Source organism: Salvia miltiorrhiza, chromosome 3 (assembly GCF_028751815.1).
Source record: "Salvia miltiorrhiza cultivar Shanhuang (shh) chromosome 3, IMPLAD_Smil_shh, whole genome shotgun sequence".
NCBI lineage: Eukaryota > Viridiplantae > Streptophyta > Magnoliopsida > Lamiales > Lamiaceae > Salvia > Salvia miltiorrhiza.
In genome coordinates, this window is record NC_080389.1 from 17773384 (window position 1) to 17791504 (window position 18121).

At 33.9% G+C, this 18121-nt stretch overlaps 1 protein-coding gene and 2 long non-coding RNA genes across 9 annotated transcripts; 2 read left to right on the plus strand and 1 right to left on the minus strand.

Annotated features, from left to right (window-relative positions):
- The first annotated feature begins 42 nt into the window (after window positions 1-42).
- On the plus strand, window positions 43-849 carry LOC131017942 (uncharacterized). Its single transcript, XR_009099939.1, has 2 exons — window positions 43-107; window positions 710-849. It is a non-coding gene; the product is annotated as an uncharacterized LOC131017942 (long non-coding RNA).
- A 3360-nt stretch (window positions 850-4209) lies between these two features.
- LOC131017943 (uncharacterized) lies at window positions 4210-5032 on the plus strand. Its single transcript, XR_009099940.1, has 2 exons — window positions 4210-4290; window positions 4893-5032. It is a non-coding gene; the product is annotated as an uncharacterized LOC131017943 (long non-coding RNA).
- A 5937-nt stretch (window positions 5033-10969) lies between these two features.
- Window positions 10970-14005, minus strand: LOC131017944 (putative cyclic nucleotide-gated ion channel 13). 7 transcript variants are annotated; one of them, XM_057946702.1, is made up of 6 exons: window positions 13700-14005; window positions 13375-13627; window positions 12523-12658; window positions 11896-12430; window positions 11615-11770; window positions 10970-11520 (listed from the first exon to the last, which is right to left on the minus strand). In XM_057946702.1, the coding sequence occupies exons 4-6, from the start codon at window positions 12090-12092 to the stop codon at window positions 11442-11444; spliced, it is 432 nt and encodes a 143-aa protein (XP_057802685.1). In that variant the 5' UTR covers window positions 12093-12430; window positions 12523-12658; window positions 13375-13627; window positions 13700-14005; the 3' UTR covers window positions 10970-11441. The 7 variants fall into 7 exon arrangements, with proteins under 7 accessions (XP_057802685.1, XP_057802684.1, XP_057802680.1 ...); XM_057946701.1 differs by having other exon boundaries at window positions 12523-12669; XM_057946697.1 differs by having other exon boundaries at window positions 12523-13251.
- Window positions 14006-18121: the final 4116 nt, after the last annotated feature.

Consider the following 18121-nt stretch of genomic DNA (forward strand, 5'->3'; position numbering starts at 1 on the left):
CCTATTAAGAATAGAATTTCTTGTAGGCTTTGTGACCAGGGGGATTAACGCTGCTTTCCCAAGACAGGTTTATATGTGATTATGATCTTCAGGCTTTGCCTAACCAGGTGGGCTTACTTTCCAAATGTATAAAGTATGATTGAGTTATTAAGCTCTAAATGTTTCAATGAAATGCAAATTGTTGATTCTATTAAATGCAAACTGTTTATCCAATAAAATATTTTGTGCACTCTGCTCCGTTTAAGGCTCGCAATTCATGAATCGATCGAGGTTCTCTCTTGACCTAACACGTTATTTGAGAATTGTGTACACCTATTAGCTGACTCGGTGGGTTGATCTCCATTCGGGCACTAATCATGTATGTATGAGGCGTTATAAGGGTGCTCGACGGGATGTGTTCCGGAGCATTGGGTCCCAAATGGGAACTTGACTGGGTTACGCCCTCAGTTCAAGTAAGAAGGAGAAATGGATCCGTCGGTGGCTAAAAGGTCCGGGATCACAGCGAGTAACGGAAAGGGAGTGTGACATGTGCGCACAAATGAAAGAAAATGTTTTAACATGCTTAGAAGTTATTTCTCTTTAAAACCTTCTAAGTCATGTCAAGTATGATTGGATAAACTGTCTTTATTAAAATATGAGATGTTTCAGAAAATGCATGCCCACTAAGTACATTAGTACTTAGCCCAAAAATACTTTCAAATGTTTTCAGGTTGGCTGGCCGGTGCTGACGGGACGGAGCTGAGGCTAGAGTTAAATTCCTATGTTAGACTTCCGCTGTAGCAATTACTCATATCAGTCTTTTGTTTTCCCAACTTAAGATCTTTATGTTAAATTTCAAATGATATACCTGACCGAGCTTAGACTCTTTACTATTAAATTTATGCCAATGAATGTCGGTTGTCAGAAGCATGAAACAAAACTTGTGATCCAAAGGGGCATAGCCCGACTTTCTATCCTATTTCGGGTTTTAACAAGGTATTTCCCTTGTTTATTTCTATGAATTATTCACACCTCGATTATATTTATTCCTTCAAGAATTGGGGTGTGACAGAATGGTATCAGAGCATGAGTTTTCTTTCATGTTTCTGATAACCATAAGCTTTTTGATGTCGAGTCTAGAATAGTATCTCAAGACTTCTAAGAATGTCAGTAGCCCTCAGCTCGCCGTCACACTGCCGCAACTAAGGTACGATAATAGTTTCAAAAATATACATATATGTATTTCAGATGTTATGAAAGTTTTCAAGAAAATGTGCGCCTTATGTTTACGATGCTATGTGAATACTTTTTGTCGTGTTTGGGACTACCCGAACCCATAACGACTTAATGAATGTATTTCGTGTTTGGGACAACCCGAGCCCTCAACGAATCAATGTATGTATGTATGTATGGTCGACTTAGATTCCTTGAATCTTTCCGGCATAAGCAAAGTTTTTCATGAAATGGACATTTAATGTCCATATGACTCAAAATTTCAAAGAAAGCAAATATATGTATGTATGTATGTATGAATGAATGATGAGAAAGCTTTATGTTATCATTTTAGGTTCACTGCCTATATGATTAGAATGATGAATTCTTTTACAAACTGTTTGAGAACCACCCAAGAATGTCTTAAGAATGTTAGTCGTGGTAGCACCGCTAGAACGACATAGAATGGACCTATATGGTACCAATGATTATGATTGAAGTACTTAGAAGTAAGTGCTTTAAGTTAGAAGTTGACTTAGAGCTTTATAAGAAATAAGAAGTTGACATGATTGGGAGTGAAGCTCCCATTTGACTGAGTGACTCGCCGTGCTGGGTCTGGCCAGCCCACATGACTATGATCTCGGTGATTGTCAATTTAGTCATCCCAATGTATAAACTCGTACTATATAGTTGTCCCAATAAGATCTTCTTTGATTACGATAAGCATAGTATGATTAGAATGAGTTCGTTTGTCAACAGTTCTCGAGACATGAGACGTAGCATTTTCACGATTAGAAAATGTGATAAGCATCAAGCTATGTAGCCGCACTGATAATGAAAGTCTAGTATCCCAAACTAGAATACCAAATATGCAATTCCGAGGACGGAATTTTTATAAGGAGGGAGGAATGTAACACCCCGTTTCCTCGTAGCTATATTTAGAGTATTTTTTTTTTCTTAGATTTAAGAAGATTCACGCCGGATTGAGAAAAAGAATTTATTTTAATTCCAACGAAAATGATTTACAAAAGCATTTGTAAATTTAGTTATTAAATTTATATGTATTGCATATTTATTTAATTTAACATTCAAGTATTTTCACGAGCTTTTAATTAGCAAATCCTGAAGAATTATTACAATTTCGACAATTTTATCCTGAAAGATTTTTACAGATACAATTCTTTTATGAGACAGTTTTAATTGTCAAATCATCACTCACCTCACTTAGACTCCCATCAAGAGCCATGCTCCTACATTTAGTTTTTTTCAACTTTTAGCCACACTTGGCAATTGGCAGCCACCAACTCCCCTCCAAACTGAACTACACGACAACAAATCTATTCTTGCTGTTGGTCAAATGGGCTAGCACATAGGCTACTATTCACAGCTCTTGCCAATTTCCATGCATTTACGGCAAATAATCTCATTGTCAAAAGTTGATGCATTGTTTTCAACTATTACTGCCATTGTCTTCAACTATTACGGCTAAGTTTGCCTATAAATTGAGCTTGCAGCAACATTGCATTATTCACCACCTCTCCCACAATTTCACTCACCCCATTCTCGCAAGAAGTAGAAGGTTCACTCTTTATCTCATCAGCCAAAGTCCTCCTTCCATCACACACTAATAACTATAGCTCGCAAGCAACTCAAATATCCTTCAAATTACTCTCTCGTTCCAGCCTATCCATGGAGTTTCAAGTATACAACAAGAGACCACCATTCAAAGAACTCTTCCCCTACACAGACATCACAAGGTGTTTACCTCAATTTACTTTGCCTCTGTTTCAAGCACACACAGCTATCTCGTTTGTACAGAACACCAACCAAGATTTCAATATTTTCATAACAAATTCACAAGCATGACAAATTATTTACATAAATGCATACAATCTGTATACATGTTTATTCATAGTCTGTGCATATATTTATAAATGAAAGCATGATTCATTGAAAGGAAAAGAAAAGAAAAGATCTTTATGAAAGAAGAGTCTTGAAGCTTTAACTTTTCGAACTTGCTATGTCGAGGCTTGGTCGAGGCTTGACTGTTGTGTATGTGTGTCCTGTTGAGTATGTGCGGTATGTGTGTGAGTCGGTGGAGGGGCGGCGAAGTGGCGGCTTCCGCTGCTACTCGCCGGAAACAGAGGGAGATGGACTGAGCTGGGGTTGCAGAGGGCTGGACTAGAGGTCAGGGGGCGGCGGTCAGCGGCGGTCCTCGCTGCTGTCGGCCGGAGGGAGCAGAGGGTAGGGGGATGGGCGACTGCTTCGATAGGATCAGCGGAGGGAGGCAGGGCACGGCGGCGGTGCCGCTGCTGCCCGGCCACGGCTGGAGAGAGAGAGGTGGTCTGGGCTGGGTATTGCTGAGGGTGTCGGCGACGGTGGCTCGGCTGCTGTTGCCGGAAGGCCGAGAGAGAGTTGAGTGGATTTCATTTTGAGAGTGAATGGAGAGAGAGACGAAATGGGGGAGAAGAGGCGCAGCTGTGAGGGAGGAAAGGAAGAAAAGAGGTTTTTGGGCTATTAGGGCTGGGCCTAATTGAGCTGGGCCCGATTTATTTTATTCAGTCTGGGCCATTCCTATTTTATTGAGTTGGGCCTCATCTTTTAATTGGTATGGGCTATTATTTATTTAAGCATGGGCTCTATTTCATCTATTTAAATGGCTTCCCTATTTTATTTAATTAGACTAATAATTAGTTTGATTAAATTATTTTAAAGATTATTTGCATTATAATATTATTAGCATCATGAAGTGCATATTTTCAAATAATTACTTATTACATTATTAAAGTATGAAATGAGCTATGCATTTGCATCATGATTTAATTGGTTTTAATTATAATTCCAATTATTAAAGAAAGACAAGTAAGAATATTGTTGGTGTTCTTAACTCAAGAGAAATGTTTTCAATTATTTATTAAATTTTGAGAACTCGGCGTGATGAATCAAAGAATGTCTAGCACGTCCTCTATGATTTAAGATAAGATTAAGGAGACCTATTAAGAATAGAATTTCTTGTAGGCTTTGTGACCAGGGGGATTAACGCTGCTTTCCCAAGACAGGTTTATATGTGATTATGATCTTCAGGCTTTGCCTAACCAGGTGGGCTTACTTTCCAAATGTATAAAGTATGATTGAGTTATTAAGCTCTAAATGTTTCAATGAAATGCAAATTGTTGATTCTATTAAATGCAAACTGTTTATCCAATAAAATATTTTGTGCACTCTGCTCCGTTTAAGGCTCGCAATTCATGAATCGATCGAGGTTCTCTCTTGACCTAACACGTTATTTGAGAATTGTGTACACCTATTAGCTGACTCGGTGGGTTGATCTCCATTCGGGCACTAATCATGTATGTATGAGGCGTTATAAGGGTGCTCGACGGGATGTGTTCCGGAGCATTGGGTCCCAAATGGGAACTTGACTGGGTTACGCCCTCAGTTCAAGTAAGAAGGAGAAATGGATCCGTCGGTGGCTAAAAGGTCCGGGATCACAGCGAGTAACGGAAAGGGAGTGTGACATGTGCGCACAAATGAAAGAAAATGTTTTAACATGCTTAGAAGTTATTTCTCTTTAAAACCTTCTAAGTCATGTCAAGTATGATTGGATAAACTGTCTTTATTAAAATATGAGATGTTTCAGAAAATGCATGCCCACTAAGTACATTAGTACTTAGCCCAAAAATACTTTCAAATGTTTTCAGGTTGGCTGGCCGGTGCTGACGGGACGGAGCTGAGGCTAGAGTTAAATTCCTATGTTAGACTTCCGCTGTAGCAATTACTCATATCAGTCTTTTGTTTTCCCAACTTAAGATCTTTATGTTAAATTTCAAATGATATACCTGACCGAGCTTAGACTCTTTACTATTAAATTTATGCCAATGAATGTCGGTTGTCAGAAGCATGAAACAAAACTTGTGATCCAAAGGGGCATAGCCCGACTTTCTATCCTATTTCGGGTTTTAACAAGGTATTTCCCTTGTTTATTTCTATGAATTATTCACACCTCGATTATATTTATTCCTTCAAGAATTGGGGTGTGACATGATTCTTCAACTGATACTTCAGTTGGGATCTGCAGTCTTCAGTCTTTAACCCTTCGTTCTTCAGTCTTCAGTCTTCGACACCGCAGACTAAACTAGAAACGAACTCTAACACTTGAGTTCAAAACAATTCTAGTATATTACAATTAAGTCCTATGATTTTTGGTATCATCAAAACAAGGGTTAGGATATTCAACAAGGTTCCCAACAAAAAGATTATCTATAATCTTCCCTTAATAATTAAATCTTTGTTTCCTTCAACTAACACCTTAAGCAACGCTCATGTAGTTAAGAATTAAATATATAGGAGTACTTTTTGTTCTAATTACTTTTTACGCAATTAAGAAAGCCATGGTTGAATGAAATCTATTTTATTCAAAAATTGTGCCAAAATTTTTGTACCATTTTTTTTGTTATAAGACTTTATCTATAGGAATATATTTTTTATTATTATAAGTGATAATCATGTTTTCCCTCAAATATATGTATAAAAAAAGATTCAAAATTCAAATATATTAGTATTATGAGGCGCTGGAAAACATCCTCTTAATATCAGATATATAGAATCTCTTACGAAAAAAACATTAATAAAACAATAACAAGACAAAAATCAAACATATCAATATTGATGATTTTTTTTTTTTGCAATAAATTAAAATAAAATAGAAAAGATAAAAAAAATTAATAATGTTTTCAAAAAGAAATTTTAATACTCAAGCTTCCAAAATACATAAGGACAAAATTAATAATATTTTGAATTGTTATAATAGTTTAAATAATATCATATGCTGCCTATATTATTTGATTATTTCATAAAAGAATAGGTTCAGGAAACAATATATTAAATTAATGAAATTGAAATAAGAATTTACAAATATAAATGAATGGCTATAACTATGAGAATAATGTCACACATTGAACACATCAATCAATAACGTAATAACAATGTATTATAAGACAATATATTATAATAGATTAGTGAAATCGAAATAAAAAATGTAAAATAAAAAGAAATTACTATAATTGTGAAAATAATGTCATACATTGAGCGCATTAATCAATTACTTAATGAAATTATACTCTAGGACACTATATAATGATAAACTAGTTCAATTGAAAAAAAAAATAGTAGCACATATTCGAGTGTAGAAGATGTCATCAAGAAAATAAAAATAATATAATAAAAATGAAAGATTAAATATGAAAAAAGAAAAAAAATACTAAAAATAATATAAATAAAAAGGTTCAAAATAATAATAATAATAATAATAATAATAATAATAATAATAATAATAATAATAATAATAATAATAATAATAATAGATAAAGAAAAAACACATAAGGACAAAAGAAGGATTCATGAATGGTGTAACAGAGATTGGAATATGCAAATACAACCTCTCATGAATTACTCTAATCTTTAGTCACCGTGCCCAATAATTTCAATATTTCATACTATTATGTAATCCTATTTATTTTGAATTGAATTTTTAAAATTGGAGACAATGTCACTATTATAAGAAGATAATATTATATACTAGTATGATTTATGTGAAGAGGAAAGGTACAAAGTTGTCACATTACAATAGAATATTTGCAAATATTTTTAAGATAGTAATATGTGGATCCATTTTTATTGAATTGAATAATTATTTGTTTAAATTAATAAATATTAAAATAATTATAAGTTAATAAGTTAAAAAATTAAGAGCAACTAAAAAAATATAAAATATCAAGCAATAGCAAAAATGGTAAGAATAATTTAATACGTTAGTTACATTCTCTGATTATTTCATAAAAGTACAAGTTAATGAAAAAATCATAACAAATTAGCGAAATTAAAATTAAAAAAATAATATAAATGAATGACTATAATTGTGATAATAACGTTATACGTTGAGCACATCGACCGATAACTCAATAAAAATATATTATATGACAATATATCATAATAAGTTAGTGAACTTAAAATAATAAATTAAAACATAAAAAGAAATTACTATAATAGTGAAAATAATGTCATATGTTGACACATCGATTGATTACTAAAATGAAATTATACTACCAGACATTATATTGCATTAAATTAGTTAACTTGGAAAAAAATATATGTATAAAATATGAAGGGATAACTGAATTGTTTAGAATAATATCATACGTTAACTACTTTCTTTGATTATTTCATAAAAAATATAGGTTAATGAATAAATCATACTAATAAATTGGTGAAACTAAAAGAAAACTTATAAAACATCAATGTATGACTATAATTGTTGGAATGTCATACATTGAGCACATAGATTGATAACTTATAAAAATATACTATAGGACAATATATTATAATAAATTAGTAAACTCGAAATAACAAATTAATTTTTTTAAATGAATATAAATAAAAAAAACAATACTATCGTGCATTGAGCACATTGATAGTTACTCAATAAATTTATATTATAATAAATTAAATAAAATAGGAAGTAATTACTATAATTGTGAAAATAAATTAATAAAAACAACGAAAGAAAAAACAAAAAAAAAATGAAAAATAAAATGGAAAGGAAAAACAAAACAAAAGTATTACTCCTATATTTTTTAGTACAGTGTACCATTAAATATTAGAGGAATATTGAGACATTTTTAAAGGATATATAGAAATAATAAATCGTAGATTAACTTATTCACGAATTTTTATTCTTTAATAGAATTATCAGTTAATAGGATTATGCATGATTAATGAAGTATTTTAAATAACAAAATTCAATAAAATCGTTCATATCCTTTCTAAAATAAAGTGAGCATATCTAAGTTGATAGGATCTTGATTAGTGGCTATATCAATATTTTGTTTCCAAAATTGATGCAGTAATAAAAGAGAAAACAATCTTTAGAAATTTTCCAATATGAATTAAGGGTAATTTAGTACTAACAATAATTTAAATTAGGTAATAAATTTTCAAGGGCATTATGTGCGCACATATTATGTGTGTTTAGTAGTGCTCAAAATATATTCGTAAGTCCTAACCATAAAATATACTCTTGCCCCTTCCGAAAAATTTGCCACATTTTCTTTATCGGTGTATTCACAAAAAAATTATCACTTTCATTTGTATTAGTAGGATCCACACTCCATACAACTCCACTCATATTTAAAGTGAAATATTTAATTACTCGACTCATATTTTATTAAAATACGTGTTATCCACAATATGATAATTTTTTTTATAGACGGAGGGAGTGTTTATTTACTCCAAATTATATATCTCATCCTACATCTCTTGAAACAGAAGAACTGAATTTCAAGTCCTTATTCAGCTCAAGTAACAATGTTTTGTGGTCATCTTGGCATAAGTTGTATGCATGACCAAAATTTGTCAGCATGTCAGGCAAATAATTATTGAAATTAAAGAGATGAGAAGATATGTGTTGTAGCAAAGAAATTGGCATTTTGGAGATGAGAAATTGAGTTGAGATGTAGAAGTAGAAAGGTGAGGTGGATATATAAGTATGCCATTGTAATTGGGAAGACTACCACATCTCAAAATTTTCTACTTTACTTGACTTTGAATCATATTTTGTCCAGTCAACGCCCCCAAAAAAGGAATTATGTAAGATTTGATCATTTGCAATGACAATGTATATGACCAAAATGATTCCAGATCCTGTCCAATTTTATTTTTATCTAATTAAGCAAATTTTGAGCTTTTTTTTTTCTTCTTCTTCTGAGAATGAAGATTCAGCTTGTGCTGGTAAGGTGATAAAATGCCAATACATATTCAACAGCCTCATGTTAAGCATAGTATCACTACAAGTCATTTCAAAACCAAACTGTTATGCAGAAACCTAAAAACAGCAATCAATTACATAGTCTTTCACATCTTCTGAATTGATGATACCTTACACAAAAACACACACTAACATAGACCAAATAGCAATACCAACACTATTGTCTCCTAACTCGATTCTTCACTACTCTTCTTGCGCGTCTTCTTTTCTTATCTCGTGCATCGCATATATCTTCAAACACCACTTCTACTTTTCCAAAGTATTTCTCTCTGAAGCTTCGGCTGAACAAAAGTAGCCACACAATGATTCCTAAGCCCACAACATATCCAACTGCAGCAGATACATACTCCCACTCAATCTCGCTCTTCTCTTCCCTATTTTCATTTTCTTGTGGCGACAAATGATCACTGCAGCTTATGTTGAGATTGAAACCACACAACCCCGTATTTCCTTTGAAGAAATCAGCTGAAAATGTTTGAAACTGACGCCCATTTGGGATCATCCCGACCAGCTTATTGTAGGACAGATTCAAGACTGAAAGGAATGTGAGCCCTGCAAGTTCCATTGGTATTAGCCCTGTGAGTTGGTTTTTGGAGAGGTCGAGTGCTTCGAGCTCTCCCATCTTACCAAACGACTTTGGAATGCTTCCACTTATGTCGTTGTGGGACAAGTTGAGAAGACGAAGTGCGCTGAGATCACCAATTGCATTTGGTATCTCTCCTCCCAAATTATTGCAAGATAAGTCAACACAAGTAAAGTCTGGCCAAATCTTGACAAGCTCTACTTCTAACCCTTTCATGGTCAATCTAACCTCCGCGGCATAGCCACCATCGGCCTTCAAAAAGTTAGAGAATGAACGGCTGTACCTAAAGTTTGCATCATTGTCAAGCACCATTGCCTTCCAACTTGAGAAGTTTATTGATTCCAAACTTCCAATGAAATCATTTGAAGATATATCTAAAATTTGAAGATTTGGCCAGCTGTTTTGACATCTCAATTCTCCATGGAATCCGTTGGAGTGCAAAACAAGAACACGCAAGCTTGATGATAGCATACATGGGAAAGTGTCGTTGATGATGTTGCTCCCAACGTTCATGAACTGCAACCCCTCGCATCTTTCAAGGGACTTTGGGATTTTCCCTTGTAATCTATTATTGTTAAGATCCAAATATTGTAGGCTACAAACATCCATAGGAAAATTATCTGGAATGCTACCGCTGATGTTGTTTTGGCCTAAATCAAGCACATTAAGAGCCATAGTGTCATCGACAAGGCATGAGGGTATACTGCCATTCAATTCATTGACAGACAAGTCGAGAACATTGAGGCTAGTGGCGTTGCACACGGAGGTTGGGATTGATCCACTTAAACTGTTATTTGCAAGAGATAAGTACCAGAGCTGCTCTTGCCAAATCCAACTAGGTATCTCACCAGCAATCCGATTGTTTGAGAGGTCCAATGCTCTCATATCAGATGTTCGCACTACAAGAAAAACGCTCATAGATGACGGCTAAAAACCGTCATCTATGCCCTTTCAGCACTGTCAAGTATAGTGGTGTCAAGAATAACCCCTAGTATAGATGACAGTTAACAACCGTCATGTATGATCAGTTTTCTTGACGGTTCTGTATCTATACTTGACGGTTTGAAACCGTCAAATATTGTACAATACATGATACTCATATTTTTTTTCTTGACGCTTTTTGACCGTCATGTAAAACCGATAAGCGTCATGTATATTAACATATACGACAGTTTTTGACCGTCATTAATTGCTTGAAAACCGTCATTTTTGGGCGTTTTTTTGACATATTTTAGGTATATAGATGACAGTTGAAAACCGTCATCTATGCTTTTTCATAATTTGAATATAATATATCCTATTTTATTTATTTTTTCCTGCTTTTATATTTATAAATATGAATTCATTGTAATATAAAATAACAAACTAACACATACTAAAAATGCTCATTTAAACATTGATAACAACTAATAATCCAACATCCACAAAATAAGATCCATTGTTTTACAACATCTCCCAACACCATAATGAACATCTAAAAAGCTACACCATAATAGTATTTTTCATAGAGAATCCTACATTCAAAATCCACAAGTCATAATAGTTCCCAGAAGCTTTCGAAAGGTCAAAGAAAGCAAGAACTTCTCCATGTCAGAAAAAGCTTTCAATATGATCCATGATTCATGATTCATGATTCGAACCTCGTTGAGTTGATGTAGGAGAAAAGGGCGAGGCCATCGGAAAAGTTGATGTGTGAAGAGAAAAGGGTGAGGCCATCGAAAAAGTTGATGTGTGATGCAGGGAGAACACGAGGATCAGCAAGAATTTTATTACCAGAAGCCTCATTGTTAGCTAAAACCATCCCTACTGCACCAGCCAAGGCAGCTTGCTCGCCCTTGTCAACTCTCACATTGTCCCCTCGTAGGCACACCAAAACTTCCCCTTCGCCTTCCGTGGATTCAAGGTGCCAGATTTGCAGAGCAAGCTACATTTTTCACAACATTTCTAAATGAAAAAAAAACAGCAGCAATAGGATTCCAGTGATTGATTATTATCAGCAATAATGTACATCAACTTACGCCTCATCAGCTGATGCGTTGCCAGCTTTGGCCGATGCAGCAGGGATGACGGGGTACGCCTTGTGTAGAGGCAACAATGTAGCTGATTTTGTCTCACAGTACTCCCCAACACCAACATGAGAAAGCATTTCTTTTTGAAGAATCTCTTTGGCATACCTGCATAAGAATCAGATATTTAATTTAGATGAAAATGAAACAATAATGTCAAGTGTAACAACTTCAGCAACACAAATCCTAGTGCTCAAAACACAATAATGATAGGAATCTCAAAACACGTATACATTGGCCCGATGAACCCTGCAAGTATAAAAGCTAAACAGAGATGTTTTATGTCTCTTCTCAGGTCCTTGGGAATCAGATTATCTTCATCGACACCTCTAATTTCCTGCCATTTGTATATTTGTATCCGTTGCCTCAAACTCTCTGGAAGAAGACAGCGAGACATCCATTGCTCTGCATCTCGTCTTTTCACCCTCATCTCCTCTAATCTTAGTGTTGTAGACTGCAAATATGTCTGTAACACCAATATTCAGATTTCAGCAAAATCTTGCATTGACAACTTTTCACGGTTAGAAACGTGACAAAAGGAAATATGTTTAGAGTGGTGATCTTTAAGTCTAACTTTATGCCTAATACTCAAAATCAGGAATTTAAAAAGATAAAGAAAACGTATACCGAAGAAGTTTATAAAACAATTCCACAAGCTTCATTCCGAGGAAGCCCTATTCGAATTTCATGAAGCTATGAATAAAATTCAGTATGCTTCACAATTTTGACAGCTGAGCTCTTTCATCATTGAACAATATTTGCTAACCCCTGGAAAACAAAAGGCAATTAAGTACCCTACTCCATATGTTTTTCAACAACCAAAATCCTGCAAATAAGAGATAGAAGTTTCAATTTAGTACCTGCTGCTGTAAGGATGAGCTTTCCTGTTAACTTCCAGTCAGAATCTCCAAGATGAACATAAACATTCTCAACCTTTATGCTTCTTTGATTTGCAAGAAATCAAACTGAACAAATCCAGAGAACGGCTAAAGAGAACTATAACAAATCTGTCGAGAGTTTAAACACAATCCGGTAGGAAATAAAGCAGGACGTTTTCGTATTTTAAATGAGTTTTTCTTCATTACAGTGCCCTATTCATTCATCACCATACAATTCCTGGTAGAAATGCAGCAGATACAGGGTTGGGATTAAGTGAGAATTATACATGAACAAATCCATGAAATTCATGAAAAAATCAATGAAATCCATGAACAAATAAATGTATCACATGAACAACCACATTAACTGAATGTGGCTGTTCATGTGTTACATTGTTTTGTTCATTGATTTTATTGATTTATTCATGTATTCTCATTTCTCACTGGTTCTCCATTCTCATTTTATATAGTGGTTCTTATTTGTAACTTCTCCCAATACATATATCAATCTATAGGAAGGTCTACAATTGTGAAGTTATAAGGACTCAAAGAGACAGTAATTTGACTGACTCTAGATTCATCCCCATATTATTTATGCTATACATTTCAAATTTCTATTACAAAATTCCTTCAGAAAATAAATACCAAATAACAATCTGCATCAGCTCTGGACAGCACAAAACCATCTGCAAAATCTACAGTCTAGGGCAGCTACAGGCAGAAAAAAATCAAGGTTTCTCAGAGAGCTCATAGTGACAATTTATACTATTTTTTTCTGATTTATAATAAAATTAATTAACTGAAATTAAAACAAAATTAACTGAAATTACATACCTCAAACCGGTGGCTGATTCCCTGCAGAGACGGCGGCGGAGGTGTGATGGCGAAGGACAGCGGCGGAGGCTGAATTCCTGCTGGTACAGATCGGCCGGTGAAGGCAGATCTTCACGGCAGGGCAGAAGGACGTCGAGGCGGAGGTGGGCGGAGGTCGAGCGACGCGTTATAAAATGGTGGCCGGAGACCTCGATTCAATGCAAATCAAAGAGGGCACTGCTCTTTCGAGCCCTAGGTAAATAAAACATCTATGCTGCCAAATCGAGCCCTAGGTAAATAGAACATCTATGCAGCCAAATCGAGCCCTAAGTAACTAGGATTTTACCTTAATTCGTGAACTGGAGGCGGTGAGCGTGACGGCCGACGGCGACCCTAGACACCGAAGAGATGAGGGCGACGAGAGGCTGCTGCTGGGAGGCTGGAGTTGTCTGGAGAACGGCGAGATGAGGGCCACGGGATGCTGCTGCCGCTGCTCTGCTCGCGTGAGGCTGCAGCGAGCACCAGTTGCTGCGGCGGTGCCGGTGGCTTCTCAGGCGTGAGGCGTGCAGCCGCCGTGAGTGTGAGAAGTGAGGGAGAGAGGCGGCGGGCAGAGGCTGTAATGGGGAGGGGAGGGGAGGGTGGGGATTCTGGGTTTGGGAAATGAGGAGCAAAGTCTATACTATATTAAAAAAGGAGTTCTTAATTTCAAATTGATTTCAAATCAATTTGAAAATTGAATGGCGATTTTGTAGTTATGACATAATTGAAGATTTATTTATAAACTCTATTTATTCTTTTCATTTTCTTTTCTTTAACTTCTTATTTTTTTTCTAAAATTACAAAATTCGATTAATTATAAAATATTCAATATGCCTATCAAATTAAAGATCACGATAAGAGCTTTAATTTGATATAGTTTATGTAAATATAAGATTTAAAATGTAAAAATTATAATTGGTTTAAATAAAATTTTAAAAATTTCTCTCTCCTCTCTCATCTTTTTTTTTTACTAAATCTATTCTTTAATTCATTTTTCATTATTTTTTAATTTTTTAAACTTTTTTTTACTATTCATAATATCAAATTTTATAATTGTAAATTATTTTTTTATTTTATTAATATTAAATTTAAATATATTCAATTAAAATTATTATTTTTATTTATATTAAGTATGATAATTGAATTAGTATTAATTTTATATAAATACAAAATTTAAAAATATTTTTTCATGCATTGCACGGGGTGAAAATCTGTACTATATTAAAACTACTATATTAATTTCAAATCAATTTGAAATTAATTTCAATGGCAATTTTGAAAATATATATAATACGAAGGTTATGAATTAAATGATCTGTTCACAATTCCACTATCTCTCACTATATAAAGAATTTCTCAATTTAAAACAAAATGTTAAAATATTTAAGTCCACTAACTCACATATTTCTAACAAACGTTTATTTAAAATTCTTGAATCTATAAAAAGGTTTTTATTTTCTTTTTCTTTATCTTCTTATTTCTTTGTTTTATTCTTTCTAAAATCTTGAAATTCGTTTAAGTATAAAATATTTAATATGCATATCAAATTAAAGATAATAAGAGCTTTAATTTGACATATTTTATTTAAAATATAAAATTTATATTTATTTAAAGATTAAAATTTTTAAAAAATTATTTCTACTCTCTCATCTTTTTTTGAATAATTTTTTTAATTGTTTATATTTTTTATTTTTTAACTTATTTTTTTTATTTACATAATATCAATTTTTTTATTATTGTGGATTCTGTTTTATTTTTTATTTTTCAATATTCAATTAAAATATATTTAATTAGTTAAAGTTAATTTTTTTTACTATATATATAAATATGATATTGAGTTGTTATCAATTTTATATGAATTTAGAAATATAAAAATATTTCTCGTGCATTGCACGGGGTGCAAATGCTAGTTAAGAATTAAACTTTAGTTTACTTATACTTATTTAAATGATTTTTTTAAAAAGGAATAATTGTTTAATAATAATAATAATAATAATAATAATAATAATAATAATAATAATAATAATAATAACAAAAATATTATTATTATTGTGTGCCTTTTTTCATTTATCAAATCTTGTTGAGTTGGTTGAGCATGATTTTTGATGGAAAAAAGTCAACAATGTTTCATTGCATTTCAGTTTTTACTTCACAAAAATGCAATGTTTTTAATTATTTTTTTCTTCAAAAAATTGCATTTAAGAAAATTATATGACAGTTTTTTTACTACTTCTTGTAGCTTTAAAATTTGTATAAAGAATAATATAACTAATGACGATTTTATAATGACATACATGATGGTATGTATAAGTATCATATATAGAAATTAAATTAATGTACATATATGACACTTGTTTTAAATATAGTTGACGTTTTATACCAAATATCAAGAATATTACAATTAATGACAGTTTTTTCAATCAAATACATGACATTTTGAATAAATGTCATGTATAACATTTAAATTAGCGCACATACATGACGCTTTGAAATAAATGTCATGTATACTATGAATAAACGACGCTCATACATGACGCTTTTACTGAAAGTGTCAGCACAGTGTCATGTATTCTATACATGACACTGCATACATGACATTTTTTTTAAAAAGCGTCATGTATACCAAAAAGGCGCTCATACATGACGCTTTTTCATAAAAAACGTCATGTATGCAGTGTCATGTATACTCATTTTTCTTGTAGTGTCGGTTTCCAGTGTTGGGTGGAATGAGCACGTCCAATACGCTCATATCAAGCTGGTTAGAATGCAAGTCTAGGACTCGAAGAGAAGCAGGGATATGACAAGGCTTTTGCAGATGTGTTAGAAGATTAAAAGAGAGGTTCAGATACTGAAGTTGTCTTCCCCAGATCCAGTTAGGTATCTCCCCAGCAATCTCATTGTTTGAGAGGTCCAATCGAGTAACAACATTAGAATGTTTTATCAACTCAGGAAAATCATACAGGTTGCATGAAGCTAGGCGTAAATCCTGTAGCCGAGGAAGTCCATGTGTACTTGAATGGACATCTAGTGACAAGTTGATGCCTGATAGATCAAGGTATGTAAGATTCACAAGACTATGCATCTTGTCTAGTTGCAGAGTGCCATTGAACAAGTTTCCTGAAAGAAACACAGACTCGAGGCTCTCGAGTTGGAAGAAAGAGTCAGGAATAGGCCCTTCCAATCGGTTACCTCTCAAATCCAAATATACAAGATTAGGAAGACCTTCAAACAGCATAGAAGAAAGTGAGCTTGTCAAAAAGTTACGCGACAAGTCGACATAAATTAGTTGGGTTAGGTTAGCCAAGGTGGATGGAATCGATCCTGTGAATTGGCAACCGGAGAGGTCAATCTCCGACAAAGTTTTAAGATTGCTAACTGAACTTGGTATCAACCCTGAGAAGTTAGTGTTACTCAGAGATATGGACTTGAGTGATCCAGTAAATGGTGGTATGTTTCCATTGAGATCTCCATTGTAAGATAATTGAAGATTTTGCAAAGCGGGTATGTGGAAGATCTTACTAGGAAAAGAACCCTTCAAGCCGCAACCAACAAGACTCAAGGTGCTCAAACTTGAAAGTTTGGCAAACAAGTCCGGAACTACTATCGATAGAGGGTTAAAATTTAGTTGAAGAATGGAAAGGGAATGAAGTCGCGAAAAGGATCTAGCAAAAGGGCCAGACAAACCACAATGTTCCAAGCTCAAAGTGGTGATGTTGGGCATATATGATGATATAATGTGGCTCCATTTCCTGCTTTCATGAGAAGAAATATTGGCATAATCAAGATAGAGCTCTCGAAGCCCTGTTAGATTTTGGACAAGGATCTCCAGTTGCACAGATATATAATTAGAGGAGATATCGAGACTAACCAACCTCCTCAAGGAAGAAATTTCAGCTGGAACCTGCCCACCAAATTCAGCATTGGATAAATTCAAGTGTGTCAAATAAGTCAGATTGTGAATACCTCTTGGAATGAGAGTGTAATTGAACTTATTGTAGGCCAGGTTAAGATTCTCTAGATATTCAAGGTTGAAGAGACTTGATGAATCCGCGATTCCACCAGAAATGGACTCGTTATCGAGCTGCAAACTTACGACGTAGCCAGCAGCATCACATTCCACACCGTGCCACTTGCAGCACTCATCACTTTCATTCCATTTCACAAGTTTTGTTGAAATAGATGGTTCGAAGATCAAATCATTCCTGAGTTGAAGCAACAAGATTTTTTGATGGTGAAGGCATGAATGAGTAATGAAAATGAAGGAGGCAAGTATGGAGATGAATAACAAGTTTGGTAGCATTGTGTGAGTGTGTGGTGAACAAAATTGCTGCAATCAGATTTGTAGCTTTATATGTCTTATTAAGAAAGACTAATTAATATTAATATTTAATTCAATAACTAATATATAGTAGTATTTTTTACTAGTTTATTTCAATATTTTCTTATCTAGCTACTTTTCAAAATGCTTTGCTAAGTACTACACTAAAGTCTTCATTGCATCAAAGTTTCAAAGTCTTGGTCGTCCCACATTAATGTTAGCGTGTTGACCGAGTAGTTGCCACAAAAACGAAGTGTAATCAAATTCTCCTTTCGGACCGTGTATAGGTGAAACGGACCGGATAGGGGCTGGAGAGTGGATTTGAATGCGGGTTGCGGATATGGGCAAATCTGAGCGCGGGTCACGGGTTAGGCCAAATAATTTAAAGTAATTATTATTGCGATGAAAAGT

Coding starts and splice junctions, on each gene's coding strand:
- LOC131017944 (XM_057946700.1), bottom strand. CDS start 12,092: ATGAGGGTGAAAAGACGAGATGCAGAGCAATGGATGTCTCGCTGTCTT. Junction 11,771..11,895: donor GCAGGGTTCATCGGGCCAAT/GTATACGTGTTT, acceptor ATTCTTATGCAG/GTATGCCAAAGAGATTCTTC. Junction 11,521..11,614: donor AACGCATCAGCTGATGAGGC/GTAAGTTGATGT, acceptor TGAAAAATGTAG/CTTGCTCTGCAAATCTGGCA.